We start from the raw sequence: 15,648 nt of genomic DNA on the forward strand, positions 1-15,648 counted from the left end.
GAGGGGAGGACATGGCCACGTGCCGTCCAGGTCTGGCGCTGGGACGCCCAGCAGGCGGCGGGGCGAGGGTGAGACACTTGGGCCGGACGGGAGTGCCCGAGCTTTTGTGGAGCTGTCTGCCCTCCCACCCTGTGTCCTGGAAGTGGACATGAGACCAGCACAGCGGGGAGTGGGCAGCGTGTAGCAGGGCTCTGTCCAAGGCGGGTCCAGCAGGGACCCGATGCCCCCTTGGCCACGTCTGCGGCTGGCGGGAGCGGGATACGGGCATGTTCGGGGAAGGCTCCCGAGTGTCCTGTGTCCACTACATGGCTGTGCCCGTGCCTGGCCCGGCCCTCGCCCTGCCTGTGTGGGGGTGCGCGCAGCCCAGCCTTGCCCCGTCCCTGCCCCTGGCACTGACAGACCCCGGTCCTTGCTGCTTGTCTGTGGCCTGAGCCCCCCTTTCTGCTCTCAGGACCCCAGGAGGCTGGGACACAGCAGGTGGGGCTTCTGTGGACACCTGGCCGGGCCCACCGGGTGCACCCCGCGGCGTCCAGCAGAGCTCTGCGGCTCCCCTGGGTGTCCAGCACACCGCCCTGTGTGCGGCTTGGGGGCAGCTGGGGGCCGGGAGACCCCAGGGCCTGCGGGGAGGGGCACACACCAGGCAGCTGGGTGAGGGCAGTGGGACGTGTCCTTGTCTCTGGGAGGTAGGGGGAGGGTCACATCCATCAGAGACCTGGGGCAGGTGCCATGGGGGGGTGGAGAACGGGGGCTTCTGATGGGCTGGCGGGCCGGGACCAGCACTGAGGCCAGGCTTGGGAGTGGAGGAGGCCAGGCAGCTGGCACCACAGGCAAGGCCACACTGTGCACCAGCACCTCCCAGGCCTTAGGACAGGGCTGTGCCGGCCTGCACAGGTGCACGAACCCAACTCCGGCCTGACCAGGGAGCCGCCGAAGTGGCGAGCGCCGCTGGCAGAGGGCGTGGCGGCAGCAGGCTCCCCTCTCCTCTCGGCAGCAGTCTCCCCTCTCCTCCCTACTTCGTCTCGGGATGTGAAGGAGTGCGGGGGAGGGGCCGCCCATCACCCACGCTGGGGCTGCATCCAGAGCCGCCTTGTCCCAGCCTGGGTCCCCGCTCGAGGTCGGGCAGGAAGGGGACGGTGCCCTGTGGGGAAGTGGCTCCCTGGTGTGGCACAGCACAGAGCAGCCCTCTGCCGCCGGGGCCCGGGTGCATCTCCAAGCCAGAGACAGGCAGACGGACGGGGAGGCGGCCAAACGATGGTGCGGGGTGGGGGAAGGCCTGCACGGCAGGAGCTGGCAGCAGGTCCAGGCGCTGACGCAGGGCACTGTGCCCGCCGTGGGGACGTGGTCGCGACGGCAGTGTGGCTTTGCTCGGGGAGGTTCTCGGCACAGATGCCTCCTGGGTGCAGCCACTGGCCGAGCTGTCACCTCCGAGGGTGGGGGGGCACAGGTGAGCCGTGCTCAGGCGGAGCTGCTGGGCAGCCAGTGTGACCTCCGGGGTGGGACGGGTGGAGCAGCCCTGCTGTGGCTCAGCCCTGCCTCCGGTGCCCTGCAGGACGTCAGCCTGGGGTGCAGGACTTCAGGACCCCTGAGCACTGCTTTTCCTACCTGGGTTGCTGACAAGGACAGAGGTCATCGAGCAGCCCCCACCCTGCCTTTGTCCTGAGTGAGGGGCCGCCCTCAGGGTGCCGCGGCCCCTGGAACGTGGGCGCCCTGCCCTGTGGCTCTCGCTCTCGGCAGGGCCAGCAGGGTGATGCAGCCGCAGGTGGCGTGCACCTGGGCACTGGGTCGGCGCGTCCCCCTCGGGGTGGGGCCCGGTCCCGCTGCGGGTGAGCCCGCGAGCCTGGCCCTGACAGACGAGCCCCCAGCCAGCGGCTGGGAGCCAGCCTCCACGGCCGCCGGGAACCAGGCAAGCACTGTGCCCAGAGCCGGTGCCAGCGCCAGCGTGTGCTTGGCAGGCACCGTGGTCAGCTGGTCACTCTGTCCTCTTCTGCCTGGGCTCTGCCCGGCTGGGCTGCAGGTGAAGTCTGACGTGGGTGCAGTGGGGCAGAGCCCCTCGCTGGCCTGAGCACTGGGGTGGGACAGCTGGACACCCCCTCAGAGGGCAGGCACCCACCAAGGCTGGGGTCTGGGCTCTCCTGGGCAGGCCCTCTGTGCCCCAGCTCGCCTGTCATCTGTCCCCAGCAGCATGGGGTCCTGGGGTCCAGGATGGTCAGTGGGGGTCCTGGTGGCCAGCAGTGACCCTGAGCAGCACCCCGGGCCTGCACGTGGGGTGTGCACTGTCGGGCAGGATCTGGGGGCTTCTGGGGTACGGACTCAAGTCCGAGGCAGAGGTGGGGACGAAGCCTCTCGTGTGGCCAGGGCCCCGCGGAGCCAGGGGCTGCCTGAGTGGCCGTGTGGGAAGGGAGCGGAGCCGGGGCTGGGCTGGCCAGATGCACTGTTGGAGCAGCAGGTCGCTCCTGGGACAGTGCCGTCAGCGACGCTGTGTCCGGCTCCCTCGAGGGGCGGGGACCCAGCCCCAGGGGTGCACCCTGTGCTGGGGGCCTGGGACGGGGGGTTTCCTGGTGGGGGTACAGTTGAGTGGGTGGCCACAGCGGGACCCCCAGCTCCGTCCTGAGGCCGCTGCACGGCTCGGGTCGGCCCTGGCTCGCGGCGTCAGCAGTTCTGGCCTCGGCTGCCGCTCTGCCCAGAGGAGCTAGCTGGCCTTGGCACGCGCAGACCAGGGGCTGTCGGTGGCGGCTGGAGAGGAGCCGGCTCGGGTCTGAAGTTGGCTGCCAGTCACAGGCCTGGGGCTGCTCCCGGCCCTCGAGGTTCCCCTGGGTGGTCCTGGGCTTCGGGGGCTCTGGTGAGGAGTCTCGGCGCTGCAGGTGGCTGTGGTGGGTGGGGGCAGGGGCACAGGCCCAGGAAGCAGTGTTCAGGCGGGGAGGGCTGCCCGCAGCGCAGTGCCCGAGCCCCTGGAGCACCTGTTGTGGCCTCCCAGGGGCCCTGGTGCTGTGGCCGCCTTGGGACTCTCGGGGCCTGCCTGTTGGGCCTTCAGAGGCCTGACCTGTCACCTGGGCTTGTCGACAAGCCCGGTCTCTGGACTGGGCAGTGAGGGCCAGCCTGCCTGTGACCTGACGCCAGCCGGCCTGCGCGCTACAGTGCCCAGGTCCTGGCCATGGCGCTCGGCCGACCGAGGCCTGAGGCCCAGCCTTGGGCTGCCCGTCGTGGGTGGTGGAGGTGGCCCTGCCTAGCCTTCCCCGGTGGGGTTTGGATACGCCCGGGCAGAGGTTCTGGGCGGTGCTCCCCCTGGGGCGGGGGTGGGGCGGGGGCAGAACCTCCATGTGCTGGTTCACTCCGTAAATGACAGCAACAGCCAGGACCCAGCCAGGCCACAACCAGGAAGCCCATCGGGGTCTCCCATGTGGGTGCAGGGGCCCAAGCACCTGAGTCATCCCCCACTGCCCTCCCAGGCCATTAGCTGGGGCCGGATGGGTGAGGAGCAGCTGGGACGGAAGCCGGTGCCTGTATGGGATGCCGGCGTGGCAAGGTCGGGCCTCACCTGCTGCGCCCCGGCGCCGGCCCCGCACGGGTGCCCGCTGAAGCCCCAGGTGCCGAGAGGGGGTGTGGCCGCGCCCCCGCCCTGCGCCGTCCTCTGCCGTGTCCCTGGCAGCCAGCTGACGACTCAGCCTGCCTCGGTGCTCCTGGGAACGGGGGACTCTGCCTGGGCTGCCCAGCAGGGCCGTCGTGGCCGGAGCTGTGCTGACTGCGTCCAGACCACGGCCGGCTCCTGGGCTGGGACTGCCCCCAGCCCGCCTGGGCTCTCGAGTCCTGTGCCTGACTCACAGGGAGGGGAGGGGCCGAGTCCCGTGCAGCCCCTCTGCCCAGGAGCAGCCCCGGTGCACGGCCTCGAGGCTGGGGGCCGCCAGGTCCTTGTGGGAGAAACGGAGGACAGCTCAGGGCAGGCGTGGCTTGTGCTGTGCCCAGGACCGGGGAAGCCTTGGTCTGAGACCACGGTGGAGCCGAGGGGCTGTGTTCTTACCCGAGCTGGCTGGCCCTCGCCAGGCGGGGTGGGCGTGGTCCGGGGATGGCGGGCCGTGCCTGGCGGGCCCTCAGCTCCGCAGTGGTGGAGACCTGGGCAGCGGGTGCCACACACAGAGCCCCTCCCCTCCGGGACAGCGAGCCTCATGCTGGCTGGGGACACTGCAGCCGGCACCATCCCTGCCCGCCCCTCCCTCCCACACGTCCGGGTCCTGTGTCCCCAGGGGGCCGTCCACTGAAGGTAGAGGCTGGGTTGGCCGCCCTCTGTCTCTGGCACCCACAGGGCACCAGGCATGCCTATTGGCAGATCCAGGCTTGGGCCCGTGTGGTGGACCTGGGTTTGGGCAGCCGCCGTGCTTGGTTGGGCCGGGGAGCCGGTAGCCCCCACGAGGGTCCGTGGCCATCCGTCTCTCTGGGGAGGACGGGTTTGGTCTCCATTGCGGTGTCTTCCGGTCTCAAGGTCACAGGGCTCCGTGGGGTGGGGCTGGGGGCAGGAGATGCTGAGACGGCCTTAGAGCAGCTGGCTGGGTGTCTGGGTCCCTGGAGGGGGCAGTGCCCAGGAATGTCCTGGGAACCACATGCGTTGTGGGGAGGGCGAAGGCTCAGGTGCCGGTGGGCCCCAGCCCAGCGCGGGGCAGCAGGGCCGGAGCAGGGACGCCTGCCTCCTTGCTCTTCTGCGGCTTCCTTCTCCTTCGTCTGCCATTGAAATCTGGGTCACTCGGGGAGGAGGGAGAGGCCGGGCAGCCGGGGCCCGTGCTGCCTGCGCGTGGGCCTCAGCACCCGAGCCCTGCTTCCGGCCGCGGGGGCCCAGGAGGGCACGGGCTGCTCTGCCCTTTGCCGGCCGGCGTTTCTCGTCTCTGTTTCCTCGTGGGCCGATTTTGTGCTCCTAATCGAGTAACCGGTTGCGGCCAGTTGCATCCTGGCCGGCCTGGGTGGCTACTGCCCGTGCAGGGCTCAGCCTGGTCTGTGCCGTCAGCCACCTGCTCCTGGTCCCGCCCTGTATGTGCACCCCAGGGGTTCCTGTTCTGTGGGGTCGGTGAGGACTGCAGAGGGGACAGGCCGGGCAGGGCGCCTACACGAGGCAGAAGCCCGAGCCACCGGCCCTGGGGTCCCACGCGCAGTGCGCCGACCCTCCACCAGCCCTGCCCAGCACGGGGCTCCGGGGACGCCAGGCAGCTTCTGTCCAAGCGGCTTCCCCGCCCCCGTCCCGAACCGGGACAGGGATGCGGGCCTGAGCCCCGCCCCAGTGCACCGTGAGCGGGGCTGCCTCCCAGCCTGGTGCTCTGCGACCCCCTGGGACCTGAGGGGCCCCGCCCCACTGTACTTGGGCTGGGAGCCGGGGCGGCAGGACGTGCACCCCGGCTGCCTGTGAGGGTCGGACGCGGGGCCTCGGCGCCCGGGCCTGGGGCTGCTCGGCTTGCGGGCACAGGTGGGCCTGGGCCCCGGTGCGCGTGGGGCTCTGGCCGCAGGTGGAAGCCACGGGCGCCGCTGTTTGCTCCTGAGCCGTCCCGCGTGTCGTTCTCGGGAGGATTTCAACACCCACGCTTGGAATTAAAAAAAAAAATTATTAATGAGCGTGGTGTGGTTGCCATGGGAGCCTGTTGCTAATGAGTCTCTGGGGTTTCCTTTCACCTTGGCGGAGCGGTGCGGCCCAGGTTGCTGTGGCAACGCCTGTCGCTAATCCCGCCGGCTCCTGCGGTGCGGGCCTGGGGGCTGCCACCCACTGATTTCCACGCGGGTCCACCACGGGTTCCGAGGCCTTTCCAGACTAGAGACCCCGGCCTGGCTCCCTGGGACATGGCTCTCCGCGGGGGCGGCCGTTGGGGTCCCCCGGGTGCAGGAGAGGGCACGCGGCCAGGGCAGGTGCGGCGTCCGTGGCATGGGGTCAGTGCCTCTGGAGCCCAGTGAGCAGCACTGGGGGAGGCTGGGGGCCCGCACCATGCCCAGCTGGTGAAGCTGCCGCCAGGTTTCCTGTCCCCGCTGCTCCACTTCCTGTCCAGCTCCCTGCTGATGGACAAGGCTGGCCCAAGTGTTCAGCCCCTGCTACCCACTGGGGAGACCCTGATGGAGCTCCTGGCTCTGGCCCAGCGCTGACCATTGCAGCCATCTGGGGAGGGAACCAGCAGATGGAAATGTGTCTGTCCGTAACTGTTACGACTAAGTAAGTCTTCGAAAAGAAAACCAGTGGAGTGGACGGACACGGGCACCCAGAGTGCCCGGTGGTCTCTGGGGCAGCGTCTGCCTCCTTCAGTCCCAGGGGCAGAGGACAGCCTGTGGGGGGCCGTGGAGACCGGGCCTTGGAGTGAGGGCACCTGTGTACCCCCTCCCCCCACGGCCTTCCTCAGGACCTCTTGGGGGGCGGGGGTGGGAGGCGCACCTGGCTCTGCCTGCCCTGCTGGGGGCCGGTAGGACAGGCCAGCTTGTGTGGTCGCTCTGCCTGGCTGCTGTCAACCCCCTTGTTTCTCTGCTGGGGGCCACTGTACGGGGGGGTCTGAGGAAGAGGGGTCCCCCTCAGGTGTCGGCTGCTGGGGCCACTTCCTGCCTGCGGGTGGGAGGACTCCCTGGAGAAGGAGCAGGGGGTCCTGTGCGCCCCCCCCCCCCCAGCGTCTCACTCAGCCCTGTCCTGGGGCCATCAGGACACCTGGGAGCCTGCAGGTGCCTGGCTGAGTGGGTTGGCGACTCCTGGGGATTGGCCTACCCCTGTGTCCATCCTGGTCTCTGACTTGCCAGGCTGGGCCGCCCTGGGGGCAGCAGGAGCTGAGGGGACGTTTGTTCTGCCCTGGGGGGCCTGGGGGTGGCCACGGTGGGGGCACTGTGCAGGAGTAGTTGACCCAGCCTAGCCTCCCCCGGCCTGCCCAGCCCACAGCTTCTCACCAGCTCCCCCTGTGGAGGTGGGCTCCTCAGGTGGACCCCACCCCCAGGATCCTGTGCAGGGGGAGAAGGTGGGGCCCAGGACGCGGCAGAGCCTGGGGGTGTCTGCCCCCGGCCCCCTCTGAGACCAGGCGGTTTGGGCCTGGTTGACCAGCCCATCTGTGTGCCATGGGTGCAGGAGGCTGGGGTGATGGCCTGAGGATGGACGTCCTGGGCCAGAGACACCCCCCCTTCCCCTTGAGCAGGGCCGAGTGTCAGGAAGAGGTTGTTCCCAGAGACCCCCCCCAGCCTGCCCCCCCCCACGCCTCGCCATGTCTTCCGGACGCAGTGCCGCCTCCCTGTGTAGTGGGGCCCCCGACCCTCCGCTGCCTCCGCTGAGGGCCGGCCCTGACCCCCAAGATGACACGGCTGGGCTGCCAGTCGGTGTCTCCCCGCCCGTGTGAAATACAGCCGCGGTGGGGCTGGGGAGGTTCTCTAACTCCTAATTTAGACTGCGTGCGAGCTGTATTCCTCGTGGGAGGGCAGTGGGCCGAGCCCCCCGCCCCTCCCAGGGTGCCGCCTCCTTGCCACGTGTCTCAGCTGCCTGCTGGGTGCGGGGCGCGGGGTGCGGCCAGCCCCGGTCACCTCCCATGGCCAGCGGGGCACAGCCCCTGCTGGTGCCTTCCGGGCCTCTCTGTGTGGCGGGGAGCTGGGGTCGTGCAGAGGCCAGGGCGGCCATGCTCAGGGCTTCTTGGGGCGGGGGCAGCGGCTCCGGCGCCCTGAGGAACCCGGTGGGCTTTACGGTAAAAGAGTGGGGTGGTGGGGGAGGGGAGCCTGCTCCAGGCCTGACAGCGCTGCCGGGGGGGGGGGGGGATCACCGCCGTCCTCCGACTCGGAAGATGGATCTCCCAGCCGGCTCCAGCCGGTGTGGGCTTGGGCTGCTTGCCAGCTGCCATGCCAACGGAGGGTGTTCCCCCTCCCCACCCCTGCTGCACAGGGAGGGTCCCGGGTGGGGGCGGGGTCTCCTGCAGTGCCTGGCCTTCTGGGGGGCTGCTGCTGCCACTGCCCCTCCCTGTACGTGGGCTGCCCGCATCCTAGGGCCCCCGGACACATCGCCAGCACTCTCCCCAACCCTCCTTGGCCTGATAGCTCCTGCGGTTGTGGGGGGGGGCTGCCTTCATCCCCGGGGGCCAGGCTGGGCGTCCCCCCTTCCGGGAGCTTCCACAGCCCCCCACTGGCACACAGTGTGATCCCGTGGGGCACGCCCCCTCTGTGCCCCCACTGGCAGCAGTGCCCACGTGTGGCCCGGCACGGGTGCTGGGCGTGGCGGGAGATCCAGGTGCCACCCCGTGTCAGGAATGGGCACGCCCGGCCGAGGGGGCGTGGTGCTGGCTCCTCCCACCTGGCGGTGTGGCCTGTGGTGTTGGGGAGGACGGGCTGCAGGTAGCAGGTGCCCATGCCTGGCCTCCACAGAGGGTGGGGGGGGCAGAATCCCAGGGGCGTCACCTCGGCCGTCCCGTGTCCTGTGTCGAGGACACCGAGCAGGCAGAGACCGTGCCCTGTGACGGCCCCTGCCTTTGCCAGGGCCCCCCAGCCCCCTCCCTACGCGGGGCTGTGCGGGCATCTGGAGGGGTCCCCCAGGTCGCACGCCCCACACGGGGAGCCCTGAGATGGCGCACAGCAGGCAACGGGAGCCCACGTTCCCCAGCGCTCCGGCTCCTGGCGGCGTCTCCGGGATTCCCTAATTAAGCCATGGATTGTGAAGGCTGCCGGCTTCCTGTAGCCGATGCGGCAGAGATGCCCCCCCAGTCTGGCAGGCATCCTGCATGGCCGGAACCCCCTCCCCCGCTAGGCCCCGGGGGCTGCAGGCAGGGGCTGCTGGTGCCCCAGTGGGGCTGGGTCTGGGAAACCCCCTGGCTTTGTCCCCACGGGGCCTGTGCCGGGCGTCAGGCGGGGAGCTCCAGGGCCACCGACACCCCCTGGGCGCGGGGCATGGAGGGGCTGGGCAGGGTGTCAGGGCTTGTCCGGGGGACGGTGCTGGTGGCTGGCAGAGCCCCGGGGCCGCAGTGGGGGGTCCTGAGCCAGCACCCCAGCCCCCAAAAGCAGGGGTTCCAGACTCGGGGGGGTCTCAGGACCCTGCTGTGGCGCTGGGCAGTCGCTGTGTGCGTTCCCACATTGTGGGGGGGCGGCTCCGGTGCCCCTCACAGCGCCTTGCTGGCAGTGTGTGGAGAGGGGAGAGGGCTCCGTCTGGGTGCCGGCTGCCGCGGCTGGCGACAGAGCCTGCTCAGTCGACTCTTTGTGCTGCCTCCTCCTGGGGGCGTCGTGCCCCCCGGCTCTGCGTCCAGGTCAGGAGTCTGGAGCCCCCTGGGGGGTGCCAGGACCAGAAGGCCCCGTGGGAGCCCCAGCAGCACCCTGCCTTGGAGCCAGATGTAAATTTAGCCTGGGGGCTCCTCCTCGGGAGGGGCGGGGCACCGAGCCCACCAGCTGCTGGGGGGGCGGGGGGGGGCTGCGTGTGAGGGGGCGGACGCTGGGCCAGGGCCAGGCTGGGAGGAGGGGCAGCCAGCACCTTCTAGAATAAGCAGGCGGGGTGGGGTGGGGCGGGGCGGGACGGGACGATGTTGGTTTGAGAAGTGGCTCAGTTCACGGAAGCCTTTCCCTTCCTGCCCATCTCCAAGAATGTCCACGCCAGGATCGATGCCGACAGCGGCTGGCGGGGAGCCAGCGTGGGGGTCGCACCCCCCGCCCGGGGCCCAGGTCGGCGGGCAGGCAGGCGCCGGCACGAGGCACGCGCCCCTCCCCCTGCCTGGCCACCGGCTCTGTGATGGACCGTGGGGCCGCGGGGGACACGAGGCTGGCTGGGTGGCCGGTGCTGGTGTGACGCGTGAGAGGGTGCAGGGCTCTGTGGGAGGGAACCCGGCACAAACCCAGCAGGCCCCTTGGTGCTGACGGGGGCAGGGTGGGCCTGCATCCCTTGCCCCTGCCCCGACTGCCTCCGTCCGGATGAGCCTGGCTCGCCCTCCGCCACCGCCCGGAGACCATGAGGCTGGCTGGGTGCAGGACCCGGGCCTGCGTCCCCAGCCCAGCAGCCTGGACGTTAGCCGACTGCCCGTGCCCCCTGGCCTGGGGGCGTGCTGGTGGCCTGTGGGAGTGCAGCCCTCTGGCTGGGCCTCTCCCCGGGCCCCCGCCTCGTCTGTCGCTGTGGGGTCAGCTCAGCCTCTCCGTCTGCCACCTTGTGGGGGGCCCTTATCTCAGTCATCTCCTTCAAGGTGGGGTTCAGCCCAGACTGGGGGCGGGGACCTTGGGGGGAGGCGGTGCCTGTGCTCCCCTATGTGGAGGTTCAGGGCGGGGGCTTGGGGGGCTGGGGTCAGATGAGGTCATGGGCTGGGGCCTGGTGGGCAGGGTTAGTGCCCTCACAGGCTCGCTGTGAGACCCTCGTCCTGGGGCAGCCCCTGGCCGGGCCCCCCGTCCCCTGCCCAGGATCCCTCTGTGGGACAGGCAGCCTCGGGCACCCCCCCCCACGTCTGCTGTGAGGAGGGGTCGCAGCCCTGTATGGGAGGGGGGATCTCCGAGCGTGTGGTGGCCACAGTGCGTGAGAGTGGGTGCTGGGGCCGGGCAGCTGCCTTGGTGTCCAGACTCGGCCGTCTGTGTGAACACATCACCATAGCCACTGGTGCGGCTGGCAGAGGGCGGCCCAGTGCAGGCTGTGGGGCCCAGAGGGTGGTACTGGGCATGGGGCACCCTCCACTCACCCCTGGGTCTGTGAGGCGGGGCCCCCCCAGGCCTGGCTGAGCCCCTCCTTCCAGCTCAAGTCTCAGAGGGGCTGCGGCCCTGCAGTGGGCAGGAGGCCCAGAGCGCCCGGCCTCTCCCTCCCGGCGCCCTGTCCCCTTCCGGGGGGCGGTCCTGCCGGGCTGGGGGCCCAGGGCATCTGTGTGAGCCGCAGCATGGCCGCTGCCCTGCCCCCAGCGGCCCCGTCCTCAGGCAGCACACAGGCAGGGCCCCCGCCTGGCCGGCCAGCAGGAGCGTCTGGCTCTGTTCGCTGTGGCCACCTCCGCACGCCTGCCTCCTGGGGCCGACCACTCCACAGTGGCTTCACACTGCCCTAGAGGGAGGTGGAGAGCAGCGTCTCGGGCCGCGGCCATGTCGCCAGCTCCTCCCTGGTGCCTGTGCCATCTGGAAGCTTCTGGACACGCGCGCCAAGCAGGGGGCCTCGCCTCCCTCCAGGATCTGCCAGGCAACCCACCCCGGCCTCCTCAGGGCAGGGAGCAGTGAGAGGGGGGTGGTCCCGGGCTGTGGGGTGCCTGGACCTGGAGGGGCCCGAGGCTGGCACGAGGCTCAGCTGCCCCTGTGCACTGCTCCCAGCCTGCCCTGCGCCCTTGTGTGTGGCGGGGGGGGGGGGGAGTGTTGCTTGTTCTGTTGTCTGCTCGGGCCAATGGGGATGGGTCTGTTGGCTATGTGGGCAGGGGCTGACCTCTGTTCCTGGGGGACTGGCTGACCTGGTCCTAGGGCTGGGGGTCCCTGGGCAGGAGGGGGCTTATCCCCCCACCACAGACCCGAGGCTCCTGTCTCCATTAGCACTGGTGGGACAGCAGGGCCTCCCAGGCAGGGGCTGGGGTCAAGGCCCTGGGTGCACCTGCTTTGGGCTCCCCGTGTGGTACATTTCCCAGGCGTGAGCTGGTGTTCACAGTGAGCCGTGTGCAGAGAGAGTCGCAAGGGTCCCACCCATAGGAGACAGAGCAGGGGGAGCTGGTGCCCCCAAGGGGCTCCCTTTCTGCGGGTGAGCGAGGGGCGTCCCGGGGCCTGGGCAGGCTCGCTGCTGGTGGCACGGGCAGCTCGGCAGCGGGGAGCAGGCAGGCGCCTCCTGGCTTGCGCTGGGTGCCGCCCAGCCCTGGTGCAGACTAGTTAGAGACGGGACCCTGAGTGCCCAGGGCCTGTGCTGGGTCATGGCGGGCAGGGCCTGGAGAGAGGGTCCCTGCTGACCCATGGGGAGTGGGATGGCGGGAGTAGGTGCAGGACAAGTGGGGCCTGGCCAGGGTGGGCTGGACGTGCAGTAGATTGGAGAATGGGGCAGCTAGAGGCCAGATGGGAGCCCTGTGGCCCCACTTCTGGCTGGACCACGTGAGTAGGCCTCCCTCGGGGCGACACCCCCCTCCTCCGGGCTCCCTGGCCAGTGTGGCCCCACGTCCGGCTGGAGAGGCGTGCTGTGGGGGCTGTGTCCAGGAGGTCACCCCGGTCCTCTTGTGGAAAGCGGCCCGGCCCAGTCTGGCCAGCCCTGGGGGCGGGGCTGGCGTGTGGAGCTCCAGGCCGCGCTCCCATGGAGAGTCTCCAGTCCCCCAGGGCCGCTAATTTGGGCCTCTGGCAGCTGTGTGGTTATTTCTGGTCCAGAGAATTCCAGCTCCGTGCCGGCCCCCAGGCCTGTCCCCATGGCCAGCTCGCCTTCCCCAGGGTCCCCTCCTGGCTCAGAGCCCTCCATCCAGGCCTCTCCCTTCCAGGGCCGCCTCGCGGGGGACCCAGACGGCCGGGGTGTGGCCGAGGGGGAGGCCCCACTCCTGGGGGCAGATCCCCACCCTGAGCCAGAGCTGTGACAGGGAGATGGGCCGGGCAGTGGGGGGTCTGGAGACAGGGCAGAGGGAGACCCCCAGGGTTCCGGCTGGCTTTGCTGCACGGTCCACCGAGTGGCCAGTGGGGCCTGGGTGAGGCTTCTGGGGGGTCGGGGGGGCAGCAGGAATGGGACCTGGCGCCCGCCCCCAGCTGTGCACGCACAAGGTGACCAGCGCCGGCTCAGCCGTGTGCAGGGTCGAGGGCTGCAGGCGGGAGCTCGGGCTCCGTGGTATCTGGTCCCATTCGTCACAGCCCTAGTCTCACGGTGGTGCAGGGGATGTGTGCTTCACGTACCCAGCACGTGTGGCATGTGCACAGCCCTCGCTACGCGTGTGCACACAGACACAGGCCCCTCGGGTGCTCTGGCCTGGCTGGAGCTGAGGGGCCACCTGCCCTGCCCGGCCGGACGCCCCCACCAGGACGCAAGCACTGGCCTCCCGGGTTGGCTCGATGGTTGAGTGTGGGCAGGCAGGGTCCCTGCACCCATCCACTGTGACTCTAGCTGGTGCAGGGAGCCAGGGTCCAGCATGGGCCACGGTGAGGAAGCAGCTGGAGAGGCGAGAGAGGCTCCAGGGCTCTCGCCCTCCAGGCCTCTGGCCCCGGGGAGCAGCTCAGGAGGGGCCAGAGCATTCTGGAATGTTCCAGCAGCTGAGCTGTGCTGTGTCCCTGGGTGGGCCAGGGCTGGCCACAGTGGGGAGTGGGCTCCCAGCATCCCCGATCCCAGGGGGAGCCACGCTCCTGGGCCAGCCCCCGCCCCGCGACCCCACGGGTGCAGCTGGAGAACAAACAGCGCCATGTATGGCCGTCTCGCCTCCTTCCCCGCCCAGGCAGGCTGAGCCCAGCGTGAGTCACGCAGGCCCGGGTCACGTTCCCCGGCCGGCCGTGAGGGGAAGAGGGTTCCCGGTGTCCCGGTCTGGCGGAGCCGCGGGGGAGGCTGGGACAGGCTGGGGCCCCTGGGCGGACGCGGTGCCCCCGCAGCCTTGGTCCCTGCCTGTCACGGGGCCCAAGCAGGGGGCCACTGCCAGGGTCTTCCGGTGTGTGGAGCCCAGCGGGGCAGCCAGTGGAGCTCGGGGACTGAGGGCTGCCCCAGAGTGTGGGGTGGGCCATCTCTGGAGCTTCCGGAAGAGGGTGGACGGGGCTGTCCCCAGCCCAGGCAGCGACTGTGGCCAGATGCAGGGAGCGGGGGCTCCTAGTAACTGTGGTAGCCGTCACTCTTCCGATGTCTGTCCTGCCAGGAGCCGGTCCCGTGGGTTTTCCCCTCTCCCGAGCACAATGGGATCCCTGGGACCCCACCCTTTAAGACCCCCAGTGGCTCCTGGGCGGCTGCAGCCCAGCAGTGAGGCATGGAGTGAGACCAGGGACCCTGCTCACCTGTCAGCCGCTTGCCGTCATGGCGACAGCGTGAGCACATCCCTAGGCTGGTGACCCCCCCCAGCAGGTGGCTCTGCAGGACACCCCCTGCCCTGTGTTGGGTGGGCTTTGCAAGCTTCCCATGCAGCTAGGGGTCTAGGGCCGGCTTCTCCCAGGCCAGAGGTCAGGGTCTCGGGCACCGTGCGGGCAGCAGGATCGGCTCAGCCCCCAGGAGGCGCTGGCGAGGCCACAGTTGTGGGGCCCGTGCTGCAGAGATCCGGGCCAGCCCTGGGGCTCCCTGCCCCGCGCCCTCCCGGCTCTGCCTCCTGCTGCCCCGCGCCCTCCCGGCTCTGCCTCCTGCTGCCCCGCGCCCTCCCATCTCTGCCTCCTGCTGCCCCGCGCCCTCCCATCTCTGCCTCCTGCTGCCCCGCGCCCTCCCGGCTCTGCCTCCTGCTGCCCCGCGCCCTCCCGGCTCTGCCTCCTGCTGCCCCGCGCCCTCCCGGCTCTGCCTCCTGCTGCCCCGCGCCCTCCCATCTCTACAGACTGCTCAGTAGTCGGGGGGGGAGGGTCACCCACCTCACAGCCCTGTGTGTGCCCCACGCCCCCTCCCGGCTCTGCCCCTCCCATCTCTACAGCCGGCGGAGTCCCTGGTCAGCAGTCTGGGGGGGGGGGGTCACCCACCTCACAGCCCTGTGTGTGCCCCACGCCCCTCCCGGCTCTGCCCCTCCCAGAGCGGACACTGTCGGACACCCAGCATCAGCCCAGCTGAGCTCCCACAGTGGTGGACGCTCCTGTGGTCACCTGTGCAAGTCCAGGCCTGCCAGGCGCTGGCGGGGGGAGCTGCAGAAGTCACTGGGGGGTGCAGGGAGCAGCAGGGCTGAGGGCTCAGGCCGCAGGGTGCCGTGCTGTGAACTGCCCAGGGAGCTAGGGAGCCACGGCAGGATTTGGCAGGAGGGCGCCCCGCCAACTCTTCACTTCAGAGGCAGGTGCTGGGGGGGGCATCTGTGTGAGACCTCAGCCTGGAGCAGGTGGGCTAGGCACGGACGGAGCGAGCAGGGCCAGCAAGCTTGGGGGTGGGGGGGGCCCTGCCCAGCTGCCCAGCGCCCTTGCTGAGGTTATGGGGTGGGCCCCTAGTGCGGTGCTCAGGGTAAAGCTCAGACGGCCTTGGCACGGGTTGTGCTCCGTGACCTGGCGTGTGTGGCCCCAGTCTGGCCCTGCCCCCACACAGTGAGCCTGCATTAAGTAATTCTCTTCGATCGGTTCCTTAGCCAGGGGTGCTCGTGGGGAGATGCCCTTGGCCACCTGGGCAGGTGCACCTGCCACGCCTCTCTGTGCTGGTGCTGTAGGGCCCCAGGCTGCAGGTGGGGTCCATGAAGTCCCCACAACCCCTGTCCGGAGTCCAGCCTGCCCTGGGCTCTCCCAGGGCCTGAGCCCCTGCTGGCTTTGGGTGTCACTCACAGGGAGGGGACATAAGTGAGGACCCCTGGAGCCCAGGACCACCCCGTGGGACCCGGGAGAGTGAGGTGGGCTCGGGGCCAGGGGTCGCAGGGCTGCCGGCTGGGGGTGTGAGCAGCATTGCCTTCAGCCCCTGGGTCTTGGGTCCGAAGGCAGCCATGCCCTCTGCTGAGGTTCCAAGTGACAGCTGCCCTGACCGTTGCCCAGGTGTGCCAGGGTGGGGCCCACGTGGGTCAGCAGGTGCAGGGGTGCCCCTGTGCCCACCAGGGCCTGGGCTCCTCCTTAGTACCCCCCACATACAGTGTGGAAGGTCGTCGAAGTGGGGACCACGTGGTGTGGAGTTGCCGTGGTGAGAAACTCATAGGTGGTGAGCAGTGCTGT

At 70.3% G+C, this 15,648-nt stretch overlaps 1 protein-coding gene across 1 annotated transcript in view; it reads left to right on the forward strand.

Moving 5' to 3' along the window:
* The first annotated feature begins 266 nt into the window (after positions 1 to 266).
* Positions 267 to 15,648, forward strand: part of CACNA1H (calcium voltage-gated channel subunit alpha1 H) — a 39,122-nt gene continuing 23,740 nt past the window's right edge. Inside the window, exons 1-2 of the mRNA XM_062180914.1 lie at positions 267 to 352; positions 452 to 477. Of these exons, the coding sequence (XP_062036898.1) occupies positions 267 to 352; positions 452 to 477 (112 nt within the window). The remainder of the gene's footprint in view (positions 353 to 451; positions 478 to 15,648) is intronic.

This window comes from Lepus europaeus, chromosome 21 (genome assembly GCF_033115175.1).
Source record: "Lepus europaeus isolate LE1 chromosome 21, mLepTim1.pri, whole genome shotgun sequence".
NCBI classification, from domain to species: Eukaryota; Metazoa; Chordata; class Mammalia; order Lagomorpha; family Leporidae; genus Lepus; species Lepus europaeus.